This window comes from Podarcis melisellensis (genome assembly GCF_964234715.1).
Source record: "Podarcis melisellensis genome assembly, chromosome: 7".
In the NCBI taxonomy this organism is placed as follows: domain Eukaryota; kingdom Metazoa; phylum Chordata; class Lepidosauria; order Squamata; family Lacertidae; genus Podarcis; species Podarcis melisellensis.
In genome coordinates, this window is record NC_138539.1 from 56,639,570 (window position 1) to 56,652,903 (window position 13,334).

The 13,334-nt window shown below is 45.8% G+C and overlaps 1 protein-coding gene across 2 annotated transcripts; it reads left to right on the forward strand.

Annotated features, from left to right (window-relative positions):
- Positions 1-1,618: 1,618 nt before the first annotated feature.
- HSBP1L1 (heat shock factor binding protein 1 like 1) lies at positions 1,619-13,302 on the forward strand. 2 transcript variants are annotated; one of them, XR_014170608.1, is made up of 5 exons: positions 1,619-2,071; positions 5,624-5,690; positions 6,269-6,363; positions 11,711-11,838; positions 12,171-13,302. XR_014170608.1 is itself a non-coding variant. In XM_081919505.1 (4 exons), the coding sequence occupies exons 1-4, from the start codon at positions 1,634-1,636 to the stop codon at positions 11,714-11,716; spliced, it is 606 nt and encodes a 201-aa protein (XP_081775631.1). In that variant the 5' UTR covers positions 1,619-1,633; the 3' UTR covers positions 11,717-11,856. The 2 variants fall into 2 exon arrangements, 1 of the variants encoding a protein (XP_081775631.1); XM_081919505.1 differs by lacking the exon at positions 12,171-13,302 and having other exon boundaries at positions 11,711-11,856.
- Positions 13,303-13,334: the final 32 nt, after the last annotated feature.

Genomic DNA, 13,334 nt, shown 5'->3' on the forward strand with positions numbered 1-13,334 from the left:
CTGGCTTGCCAGAGCAGCAATGTCACGCTGGCCACGTGACCCGGAAGTGTCTTCGGACAGCGCTGGCCCCCGGCCTCTTGAGTGAGATGGGTGCACAACCCCAGAGTCTGTCAAGACTGGCCCGTATGGGCAGGGGTACCTTTACCTTTACCTTTAACCCGTGGATTTGCGCCCCCTAACCCTAACCCCCAGATGTTGCGCCCGGTGTGGCCGGGCCCCCCTGCACCCCCCACGCTACGCCACTGTGCTGGAGGAAGCACACGGTGGCCTCTGACACTAGCCAAGGGGCCAAAGGCTTTTGGAAAGCTGCAGTCCCTGCCCCACCACGAAGAAACTGTGGGAAGAGAAATACCATTCCATCTTCAATCACATTCCCATCTCACCTATCCTTCCATTACTATTGGATGCCATCTTCAGTTCTCAAATCTCAATTGCCAATCCTCAATTTTCCCCCTTATCTTTTGTCATGTCTAACCAACATGGACAGGGGACTTTATAATTATACTGCCCAGCATACTCCTGACCAAAATAAAACACAAATCATATTAAGAAGAAAATGGCAGTCTTTGGTCTGCGGCTCAGCAATGTATGGGACTCCCTAGCTGAGCTATGGTGTTCTGTGTGGCACTGGACAAGTAATTTTTCCTCCCCACAGTTGCCATTTATGACATGGAAACATTTACAGTTCATACTGAATCTAGAAATGCAGTTGAGATTAATATGATAAAGTTTAAACAACACATACGCATGTAATCATCAATAATAATCTTTTTAATAATAATCTTTGTTGTCTTTGTAAATACGGATATATTCGGTCAGGTATCCGTTTATCGTTTTTTTGGATGACTCCCAGAAAGCTCAAAGAAAAGCAGTCACAATCTACAGTACTAGTATAACTTGTTCTGCCAGTTTCTCACACATATTTTCTCAGCAAATGCAAGCCATCTGTGTACTTAAGAGTGAGCAGGAACATTTGAGAGTATGTCTCAACCTTAATTATGGTTGCCAGACACTCCTTCTTTAAAGAATTCCTCATTGACAACTCCACGGAGATATGTGGCCTGTGTTTCCTTCCAAATATTATGGTCAGGATCTCAAGAACTGTGAAACCACTTCTGCCAGTCCAGCAGGGCTTTTGACTTGTTTTCTCTAGCACCATAGTCTCCTTTCCCTGCCAGATGACAGCTAGCTATTGAAACTGAGGGGTGCCATTGAGGCTCCCAGCCTTTGTGTGTGGGCGCGCGCAAATGGGTGCCAACTGGGTCTTTGACCAGGGTGAAATAAAGCCTTGTTTCGCCTGGGACATGCGTAGTGCACATCTACAGTGGGACATAACACTTAAATAATGATGAAATGACCATACTTACCAGGGTTATGTCTCCTCTCCCTTGTTTTCCTGATGTTATGCACTTTCTTATTAATTAAAAAGTATTTTCTCTTTTTTATAGGAAAGTTCTCTCTTCTTGTTGTTTTTACTATATTTGATGGGGGGAGGGGGTTTATGTTCAGAGCCACATGAGAAAGGGAATGCTATATATATATACTATATACAGTGATTTTTTTCTGGGGGGACGCATACCCCTAAACATTGTGTGAATCGAAGTTTGGCCTCATTGAGGGGCAGTATTTCAATATGAGCAGAAAAATGAGAGTACCCCTAAACATTTTTAAAGAGAGGGGAAAAACACTTCATGAATACATCCCTCAACTTGTACTATTCATTGAAACATCCAAGCTGTGCCTTGAACGTTGGAAGTTGGCAGTTGGCGGGGGAACTAAGCGCGGCCTTCCTCCAACGGCTGCCGCCTGGCGACAAGGCACGCGGGCGGGTCGCTACGGGGGCGGAGGCGAGCAGGCTCAACGGCCACCACTACCCCGTCACCGCGCAGGCGCGGGGCTGAGGGCGCGCGCCGCCGGCTCCCGCTTCTCCCACTGGCCTGCCAAACTGGCCTGCCGTTTGAGGAGGGAAGAGCGGGAAGGCGAGGGACGAGGCGGCGGCGGCGCCACCACAGCGAGGGAGGACAGGATGGCGGACAACGACCCTCAGAGCGCCAAGGAGCTCTCTCAGTTCGTGAGTGCTGGACGCTGCCTCGCATTTGGCAGCGCCTCTCGGGGCTGCGTGGGTTTTAGCTCGAAGGCTGCGCCTCCCTCACGAAATGTGTCGCTGCGTGGAGACAGGGGGCGGGTCTCGTCGCTGCTCTGGCAATAAATGGGGCGTGGGGAAAATGGGGTACTACTTCTAGCGGGTCAGGGAGAAATCCAGCCGTCGAAGATTTCGCCAACTTGGAGCCGCAGGGAAGGCGGTCCATTAAGGGGGGGGGGGAGTTTTTGCCTCTCAGAAAAAGGTAGCTGAAGGCAGAGAGGGCAGAAATACGGAAAGGCTTTTAAAAGGGACAACGACGACACGGTTATTCCTCTTAACTGAAGATTTCACGTCCTATGTTGCCACTTTGGTAGTTAATACCACTTTCAACTTTGCCTTTCCTCCAGGAAATGAGGCTATATACTTCTAATTCGCATCACAGTCCTAACCAGGAGATAATAAATATGAAGTATGCAGATAAGTGCAGGAGTCTTAAAACGATACTTTCATTTTAGTAATTAATCCTTGCCCCTGTTTCATTTTCGTACTTCACAGGCGTCTCATATAGTTTGTGCCACACAAAGAAATATTAGCCGATTAATAATGAGTTTTAGTCAAATCGGTTCCGGTCTGTCTGCCCAAGTCAGCATACAAGACAAAGCGGTTTTAAAGGGAGAAACAGTTTGTTCTCATCTTAGACTTAGATGATGTACACATGAGCTGCAGAGGGAATGAGGACTTGTATTGCATTTCAAAATTATTAACAGTGCAATAATCTTATCATTGCAGCTTTTTAGTTGATGAGATTGCTATATTGCATTAACTAATTAATCAACAAAAGGTTGTTGTACTAATAGCCACCAACCGATTGTTTCACTGTTCATACACAGAAATTCATATTTGTTATAGGTAACAAAAGCCGCAAGGGGAAGTGTTCCTACTTGAATTCTATATATCTTAATCACAACTGGTAGAGTAAATGTAACTTTTAAAGTATATACAATACAATCATCTTCTCTCAGCTGGATATGGGCATGTTTTCTATTTTTAGGATGCTGACAGGTAGAGTCATAGAATCATAGAGTTGGAAGAGACCACAAGGGCCATCGAATCCAACCCCCTGCCAAGCAGGAAACACCATCAGAGCACTCCTGACATATGGTTGTCAAGCCTCTGCTTAAAGACCTCCAAAGAAGGAGACTCCACCACACTCCTTGGCAGCAAATTCCACTGTCGAACAGCTCTTACTGTCAGGAAGTTCTTCCTAATGTTTAGGTGGAATCTTCTTTCTTGTAGTTTGGATCCATTGCTTCGTGTCCGCTTCTGTGGAGCAGCAGAAAACAACCTTTCTCCCTCCTCTATGTGACATCCTTTTATATATTTGAACATGGCTATCATATCACCCCTTAACCTCCTCTTCTCCAGGCTAAACATGCCCAGCTCCCTTAGCCGTTCCTCATAAGGCATTGTTTCCAGGCCTTTGACCATTCTGGTTGCCCTCCTCTGGACACGTTCCAGTTTGTCAGTGTCCTTCTTGAACTGTGGTGCCCAGAACTGGACACAGTACTCCAGGTGAGGTCTGACCAGAGCAGAATACAGTGGCACTATTACTTCCCTTGATCTAGATGCTCTACTCCTATTGATGCAGCCCAGAATTGCATTGGCTTTTTTAGCTGCCGCGTCACACTGTTGGCTCATGTCAAGTTTGTGGTCAACGAAGACTCCTAGATCCTTTTCACATGTACTGCTCTCAAGCCAGGTGTCACCCATCTTGTATTTGTGCCTCTCATTTTTTTTGCCCAAGTGCAATACTTTACATTTCTCCCTGTTAAAATTCATCTTGTTTGTTTTGGCCCAGTTCTCTAATCTGTCAAGGTCGTTTTGAAGTGTGATCCTGTCCTCTGGGTGTTAGCCACCCCTCCCAGTTTGGTGTCATCTGCAAATTTGATCAGGATGCCCTTGAGTCCATCATCCAAGTTGTTGATAAAGATGTTGAATAAGACCGGGCCCAAGACAGAACCCTGTGGCACCCCACTAGTCACTCTTCTCCAGGATGAAGAGGAACCATTGATGAGGACCCTTTGGGTTCAGTCAGCCAGTTACAAATCCACTGAGTGGTAGCATAGTCAAGACCGCATTTTACCAGCTTCTTTACAAGAATATCATACTTGTAAAAGAAGTACAGAGATACTAACTTTACAGTACACGGTTGTTGCACACTCTGCTTACAAAATTCTCATTTCCCAATAGCATGTTACATAATGGATTCATCCTTGAGCTTCATTGTTCTTTTTTAATTACACATTGATAATTACAGCTTCCATGTCAAATATAAATTCTTGGTGTGCCAAGCACTTATGCAATCATTTCTGCCCCCACCCCTGAGCATATTAGTAACATTCACACATAAACAGAAATGTTACACAGAAAAAATATGTTGTTGAAACAGATTGGCAGAGCAATCTCATTGTGATGGGTGGGCAGATTTAATGGTGGAAGAAGCACTGTATCTGAGTCCCACTGGGCTTGTCATTCAGTTTTCTTTCCCAACATTTCCAGTGTTCTTGTTTTTTTGTTTATTTGGTTTTCAGTTTTGCTCCTATTGAGTCCCATGGGACAAATTCCCTACACCAGCTCCAGGGCTGCTGTAGTTTTTTTCTAATTTGGATGGTCTATCCAGGAAATGGAAACTTTGGATTCAATGCCTCATTCAATCTGCCCTCCCCCAGAGAATGAACCATCTTGCATCAGAGCACTGGTGCTGCAGAGCTGAAACCTCTGTGGCCACAACAAAGAGGTCTCCAAGAATGAAATTCTCTCTCCACATTCATAGTGAGGCATCTACAATATCCTTTGCCCTTAAGAAAGCTTCTCAGTGACCATAGGACTGTGCTCTTCCATTCATAATCTTACTTTTCCTCTGGGTCCCTCTATCCTTATATCTAGACATCTACTGTACTGTTGTTTTAAACCACAATTTTCCTTGGTCCCTGAGCCATGGGCATAGCCAGGGTTAATTTAGGGAGGGGGCAGGCATGTTGGGGGGCAGAACCGAGTTATCTGTGATGCAATTGGTCAGTTAAGTATTTTTATTTATTTACTTGATTTAGGGGGGCAGCTGTTCCCCCTGGCTACACCCATGGGTCCCTCCATTCCTACTTTACTAGATATCTGCACTTGTTTAAAACACCCATTTTTTCTTTCAGGATTCTTTCCTTCTCACTGTACTCAACCTTTTCCCTCTTCCATTCCTCATCTGACTCATGTGAGAGAGATAAAGGATGTGGAGCCCTAAAATATTCCATTGTATGAAGGTACTTTACGCAAACCTCTGCCAATGTTCAAAATTGCTGTTCTCCTTTGTTTCTTCCTTGCATTTTACAATACCTTCCTTTAGTCAGCCTTAATATGTAGCTAGCATTTCCTATCCCAGTGTACAAATCCAAGCCGACTATTTTTATGCCATTTTATTACAGCAAATTGATGGACTCATTTTCCAACAGCATAAACACATTTTGCTAACCGTATCTTTTTTTCCAGGCAGAAAATCTACTACAACAGTTACAGGAAAACTTTCAAGCACTGACGGACAAATTACTTCTAAGAAATATCCTTTTCAGTTTATTTTCTAAAACTACTCACAAATTCTGCCGATTGATCACACTTTTGAAGCCCTTTATGTAACCTGCTTGATTTATAATTACCAATTTTTTTTCAAAATACTGCTTATGATTCTAAAAGTTGGATAAAAATACATTCAAATATATTGTAATAAGAATTGCTAAAAAGAAATTGTACAAATTGCCTGGAACAGTAATCAGTGATGGGAATCCAATAAATCTTATGCAAATACATAAGGGAGCCCAGTAGCTCTCATTTATTACTTCAGTCCACCAAGGGCCATTAAAGGGCCATAGAGAAGTTATACCAGTCATTTATACTGACCAATGCCTTTAAAACAAAAATCTTATGCCTACACAGAAGTAAGTTCCATTGAATTCACCAAGCATGCATATAGGATTGCAGCCTGTTTTCTCATTCAAAACCACTCTTGACTGGCATGTCCTTCAGTTTCATGTCACTTTGAGCATTAGACTATACCTGGTGAAAGGGCAATCTGTCTTTCCACTGCTTGATTACTAAAGACAAAGAAAACAACCACAATGCTCTTTAACCTTTTATTACCAGATGAAATGGGCGAGCGCATAGATGATTTAGAGAAGCATGTTACTGGACTAATGGCACAAGCTGGGATAGAAAACACCAGTGAAGAACTAACGGTAAGATTCTGGTTTTGTTAAATAAGGTGGTATTGATAGTCATCTATCTGTGAGTATAATATTTTTGAAACACCAGTTCAGATGAAAACACTCTCAGTGTTCTTTTTGTTTGGGCTGCATTACATTGATTGATTGATTGATTGATTGATTGACTGACTGACTGACTGACTGATTGGCTGAAGATTAATAGCCACCCTTCAATGATACAGATTTATTGATAAAATCCTTTTCAAAACAAAACCTTTTTCTTTCTTAAAAAGACCAGCAAATAGCTCAACAGAGAAGGCTAAATCAATGGTTCATTAAAAAAATTTAAAGTCAGGAATACATTTTTTACAAATAAAATTTAAAGTACCTGAGCAAACTAATACATTTTATTTAGCTCGTACATGTCAAAAATCCTGAGTGTAGGACTGCGCTTCACAGAGAAGGCTCTTCCATGTCATTACCAAATTAGCATCTCCTAACAATGGAAAGTGAGGGAAATGCCCCTCTGCTAATATTAAAGCATGGACAGGCTAATAGTGGTAGAAGTTAACTCAAGCCAATGAGAGAAGCAGTTATTTTAAGATTGTATTCAACAACTGAGTACTCAAAAGTGCTTGGGTGTGGAAAAGAAGGTATGAATGCATAGTAGTTTAATTACAATGAAAATGTAGGTGAGTTTCTGCAAGACAGATAACACTCAACTGAGTGCAGGGAAGACATGCAGTTACAGATAGTTCAGGGAAACTAAAATTTAGTAGATGCAGCATGTTGCAGAAGAATGGTATAGCAGATGCCTGTTTAGCATAGCTTAGCTTTAGCATAGTGTGATGGGACGATGAGCTGCTTGTGCGTAAAATGCAAGTCCCTCAGAGTTTGATCAGGTTTTCAAACCTCTGCCTGTGACGGAGCCCCTCCAGCATGGCTGCGTCAATCACTAGTAGAATCCGAAAGTGGCTGCTTTCGGAATCGTTTCCAACATAAAAGCTCTTTAACGGAAACACGTCGTCTGGCCTCTCGGCGTGACAGTTTCCGGCGAGGTGTGGGTGTCCCTATAGGAGGTCCTGAGACCTCCCCACTGTTTTCGCTGGAAGCGTCTCTGAGCCATCCCTCCGACTCACTTTCCCTTGGAGTTCTTGCTCGCCCTCTACTGGTTCCCTCTTCCGCTGCTACTCCTCTCTCAACCTCAGTGAGCCTTTGCGCCCCCGGCGCTTTAGATGGCAGTTCCCTGACATCCACCTCCCCTCCAGGGCCCCCTTCACCCCCTCCCGTCTCCTCCCCTACTGGCGGTGAGGAGGTAAAACCCCTGAAAGAACCTCCTTCGTCTTCCGACGTCGCGAACACTTCCCTCCACTTGTTGCTGTTCCTACTCTCTCGGTAATCTTCGTCATCGGAGTCCACTCCCTCTTCCAACTCCGACTCCGCGAACCCTTCCATTTCCTCTTCCTCATCGGTGGTGCCGAAATACTCCCTCCTAAACCTTGCTATCGGCTGAGGTTTCCTCGGGAACCTTTGGTGGAACGTTTCTGTTAAAACCTCGTCATTGACTTCCTCTGCATTCACCCAGGTGTTTTCTGACTCCGGTTCCCCTTCCCACGCCACCAAATACTCCACCTGATTTCCCTTCCACCTGGAATTGAGGATTTCCGCTACATGGTTGCGGCGTTCCCTCTCTTCCAAGGCTGGTCCCCTGACGTACTCCCCTTCACGTCCCCCCCTGTATGGTGACAGTAACGACCTGTGGAACACTGGGTGCAATTTCATGTGGTTGGGTAATCGGAGTTTGAAAGCTACCGGGTTGACCTGCTGAATGACCTCAAAGGGTCCCAATCTTCTGGGCCTCGCACATAACAAATTTCAAAGTTGAATTTGGAGAATTCCTGTGCCCATCTCACTTGTCGTTGGTTGAGCACTCGAGCTGTTCTCCAATACTCTAAATTCTTGTGGTCGGTGCACACTTGCACCTTGTGTTGTGCCCCAATTAATAAATGTCTCCACCTCCGGAATGCTTCGTGAATGGCAAGTAGTTCCCTGTCATACACCGTGTAATTCCTCTCGGATTTATTCAGCTTCCGCGAGAAGAAGGCACACGGTCTCCACTCCGACGCACTCCTCCCCGGTTGAAGAAGGACCGCCCCTACCGCCCGGTCGGATGCATCGGTTTCCACTCTCATGGGTTTTCGTAAATCCACATGCAGAAGTTGTTCTTCCGAGGCGAAAGCCCTTTTCAGTTCTTCAAAGGCTCGATCCGCCTCTACCGTCCAAACAAATTTCTTCTTGCTGCTGAGGCAGTCGGTGATGGGCGCCGTCAAGTGGGCAAAGTTCTTGATGAACTTCCGATAAAAGTTCCCAAACCCCAAGAATCTTTGCACGTCCTTCTTGGTCTTCGGTGTCTTCCATTCCAGTACCGCTTGGACCTTGCCTGGATCCATGGCCAATCCCTTGTCTGACAAGCGGTACCCCAGGAATTCCACCTCCTTGGTATGAAACTGGCACTTCTCCAGTTTCACCCACAGCTGGTTGGCTTGCAGCCTGCCCAACACTTCTCGAACGTCCCTCACATGCTGTTCCTCATCTTCCGAATACACCAACACGTCGTCTAAAAAGGCCACACAATTCTTGTAGAGCAAAGGTCCCAGAACGTGGTTTATAAAAGCTTGAAAACACGCGGAGCCCCCTTGTAGACCGAAGGGCATAACGAGGTATTCAAAGGCTCCCAAAGGGGTAAACATGGTGGTCTTCCATTCATCTCCCTTCCTTATGCGTATCAGATTGTACGCCCCCCGCAGGTCCAGCTTTGTAAAAATCTTTCCCTTCCTTACTCTGGTCAAAATGTCATCAATTCGGGGCATAGGGAAAGCCAGGGGCTCCGACACTGCATTGAGGGCCCTAAAGTCACACACCAGTCTCGGTTTGTCTGTGTTCTTTTTGTCCACAAAAAACACTGGGCTGCCCCCCACCGCTCGGGACTCTCTGATGAAACCTCGCTTCAGGTTTTTGTCAACGAACTCCCTCAGCTCCTGCATCTCCCTGTCTGACATGGCGTACAGCTTGCCTACTGGGAGTTGGGCCCCAGGGAGTAGGTTGATTTGACAGTCAAAGGGTCTATGCGGTGGCAGTTTGTCTGCTTCCCTTTCGCTGAATACGTTGCTCAGATCTGCGTATTGCGGGGGCACCTTCCCTTTGTCCATTACTTCCATCCCGGCTAGGGTGACTCTGTCTCCTCCCGAAACCTTCCCCTCCTTGCAGTGTTCTAGGCAATGCGCTGACCCAAAGGAGACCACCCTCTGATGCCAGCCCACTAGCGGATCGTGTAGCGCCAGCCAGCTCATCCCCAAAATGATGGGCGCTCCTCCCAGGATGGCCACATTAAACGCTATCTGTTCGGTGTGCCTTGCCACCCTCATTATCATCGGGACAGTCTGTTGGCTAACTTCTCCCCCCAACAGCTCTCTGCCGTCAATCGTAGTCACCTGCAAGGGGTTACTTAAAGGGATGGTCTGTATCTGGTGCTCAGCTGCAAACTCCTTACTCATGAAATTACAGGAGCTGCCTGAATCCAAAAGCGCCTTGATCTTTAGTGGGTGTCCGTTTGGCAGTTCTAGTAACACCTCTATCACTAAAGCGGGTCTGGGAGGTTCCGGCATGGGCACTTTCACTGCTCTTTGGCCTGGCTGCTGTGCCCCGACGGTGGCAGCCAGGCGTTGGCTTTTACTTGCTCCTTGCCTTCCTCTTCCTTTCCCCCAACAGCTCCTGCCATCCCTTGCCATTCCTTTCTTTGTGGGCAGACTCTGGCAAAGTGCCCTGGCTGTTGGCAGAGATAACATCTCTTGGCGCTCCTTCCCTCCTTCTTCCGCCCTTCACTGGGATTTGAAACTGCGCGCGCCCGCGCTGTTCCAACTTCCATCGGCTCTGCCGGCGGGAAAGGTGGCTCTGGAATGTCTGGAATGCGGAACTCCCTCCAACGGTCTCCTTTCCCTTCCCGCTTTTCCAAAGCCCTCGCCTCCTGGCGCGCTCCTATGCACAGCGCAGATTTGGTTAACTGATCCATAGACTCCGCCCTGGGCCCCCGGGAAAGCTCATCTTTGACGGTTGAAGAAAGCCCCTCTTCGAAAAGCATTTGGATGGGCTCCGCCGATAGGTCCCACCCCAATTTATGAATCAGCATAGTAAACTCAGTCCAGTACTCACGGACAGATCTGCTTCCTTGCTGGCAAGCCATTAACTGCCTTCGCACCACCCCCTGCTCAATATCGCTGGAAAACATCAGGTCCATGGCACGAAAAAACTTCCTCGTGTCCTTTAGGATCTCATTATTCGCTGCCATCAGGGGTCTAACCCAATCTTTCGTCCCGGATTCGAGATGGCCAATCACAAAAGCCACTCGCGATTCCTCGTCGGGGAAGTCATCAAACTGCAAGTTTAGAGCGTATTGCATCTCTGTTCTAAAGGCATGATAGTTCCTGGGATCCCCCCCGAATTTCTGCACCAATCCTGGCACCTTTCTGGCGAGCGGGGTGGTTTTCTCCTTTCCCTTTTCTGCATCCTGAGCCCTCCTCTCCTCAAGCCTCGCCGTTTGCAGCGCCAACTGGATCTCCAACGCCCTGTACCTTTCTTCCAGGCTTGGACCCCCTCCAGCTGCTCCTGCTCCTCCGGTTCCGGCTGGGTTGCTCATGATGCTTCTCCCTGCACAAGCTGGCTTTCGGTGACTTTCGGATTGCTGTGATGGGACGATGAGCTGCTTGTGCGTAAAATGCAAGTCCCTCAGAGTTTGATCAGGTTTTCAAACCTCTGCCTGTGACGGAGCCCCTCCAGCATGGCTGCGTCAATCACTAGTAGAATCCGAAAGTGGCTGCTTTCGGAATCGTTTCCAACATAAAAGCTCTTTAACAGAAACACGTCGTCTGGCCTCTCGGCGTGACAGTTTCCGGCGAGGTGTGGGTGTCCCTATAGGAGGTCCTGAGACCTCCCCACTGTTTTCGCTGGAAGCGTCTCTGAGCCATCCCTCCGACTCACTTTCCCTTGGAGTTCTTGCTCGCCCTCTACTGGTTCCCTCTTCCGCTGCTACTCCTCTCTCAACCTCAGTGAGCCTTTGCGCCCCCGGCGCTTTAGATGGCAGTTCCCTGACACATAGCATAGCTTTAGCATAGAAGAATATTCTGACATTATATTGTTTTAGTACAAAAAAATTCACCAGAAAAATGTGTCTACTCATTCAATGGCATTCTTCTCATTATAAATTAGAAGAATATGTAAATGTGTAATGTGATAATGAAAGTCTATTTAGAGGCCAAATTCAGGCCTGATGGTTTCATTTTCCTAATTTTAACTCAAGCCTTGTGCTAATATTAATTTTGTGCAGCACTGAAGAGGGAGACATGAAAACGACAAAAAACCTACGCTTGGAACTGAATAACTGTATGGCTATAGCGGAAGAAAAATCAAGCAGAACATGTAAAGTCACTTGCATTCATTATTTCTCTAATGAAGGTATCATTTGCTTTTAAACACTTTTGCATGAGTCAAAGTCATTATTCATCCTTGAGATCGGTGGACTACTTAAGTTTACCTGTGTGTCTAACACTGGAATCACCCCAACGAACACTGAAACCTAGTTTACTGTAACAGTGAAGACCATGGTGATTCATATTTTTATCAGCATAATATAAACAAACACAGATTATGTTCATGTAAGTTTCCATTGTATTTTTGCCCATGGGTTCTTATCTTTCCCTAGGGTTGTCCGCTGTGCCAGTTTTGTTGCTCAACAACTTTGGGCAAAACTAAATAAAGCTCAACAACCCTACTTTTCCTCTTGGTAGATCATACAGGGATAAATGTTACGAGCACCAGATGAGAAGAGACCATACTAAGACTAACACAACTGGGAAAAAGTTCAGAAGTTTGCATTCTCCTATGTTCCCTCCCCCCACCTCATTGGCTGACTAGTACCTGTATGAGTTGCATGTTTTGAACTCTGACCACTGCATGCCACTGGAGCACAGACCAGCCAGAACTAAATTGATTTTAATTCTCAGGATAAATTCAAGATATTAGGTGTCTTAATTATGTAAGAACCATAACCCAGAAGCACACAAGCCCATGTCAACTTGTAACACCATTAATTATGTGAATTACACAAATAAACCTAGGAACCAGTGGCAGGTTTATAGATACGCACGGAATTAGGGCCCCCTGAGGCTGAGCAGCCCCAAAATTATTAATATAATTTTTTAACTGAGAGGATACTTTTGAAACAAATAAGGAATTGTCATTGATGAATTATAGTGTTTTAGTTTTGTTTCTACAAAATGATATTTGTGTGTAGAGGCCAAACAAAATATTTCTTTTCGAAGGAAATTCCTATATATTTCCTTTCAGTAAAAACTGTAGTAAGTAAAGGTAAAGGACTCCTGGACAGTTAAGTCCAGTCAAACCTGACTATGGGGTGTGGTGCTCATCTCGCTTCAGGCCGAGAGAGCTGGTGTTTGTCCAGACAGCTTTCTGGGTCATGTGGCCAGTATGACTAAACCACCTCTGGTGCAGCAGAACACTGACGGAAGCCAGAGCGCATGCAAATGTCGTTTAGTTTCCCGTCACAGCGGTACCTATTTATTTCCACTGGTATGCTTTCGAGCTGCTAGTTTGGTAAAGCTGGGACAGAGCAACGGGAGCTCACCCCATCGCACTGCCGACTTCATAATAAGCAAGCCGAAGAGGCTCAGTGGTTTAGACCACAGCATCACCCGCGTCCCTTTACCTTTTTAAAAAACATAGCATAATTATGCTAAGAGGGGAGGAAATAAAAGAAGGGAGGAAAGTTGCCTTTTTTCTTCAAAGACATCCTGGGACATGTATTTCTTTTTGGCCAGCAATGGATACTGTCTGCCTTCCAACTTTCTTGAAAAATCTATACTGGAACTGCTTTAGGCTCTGAAAGTGGAACACATAAAACACTGACTGAATTCCCTTATTACAACGATTAC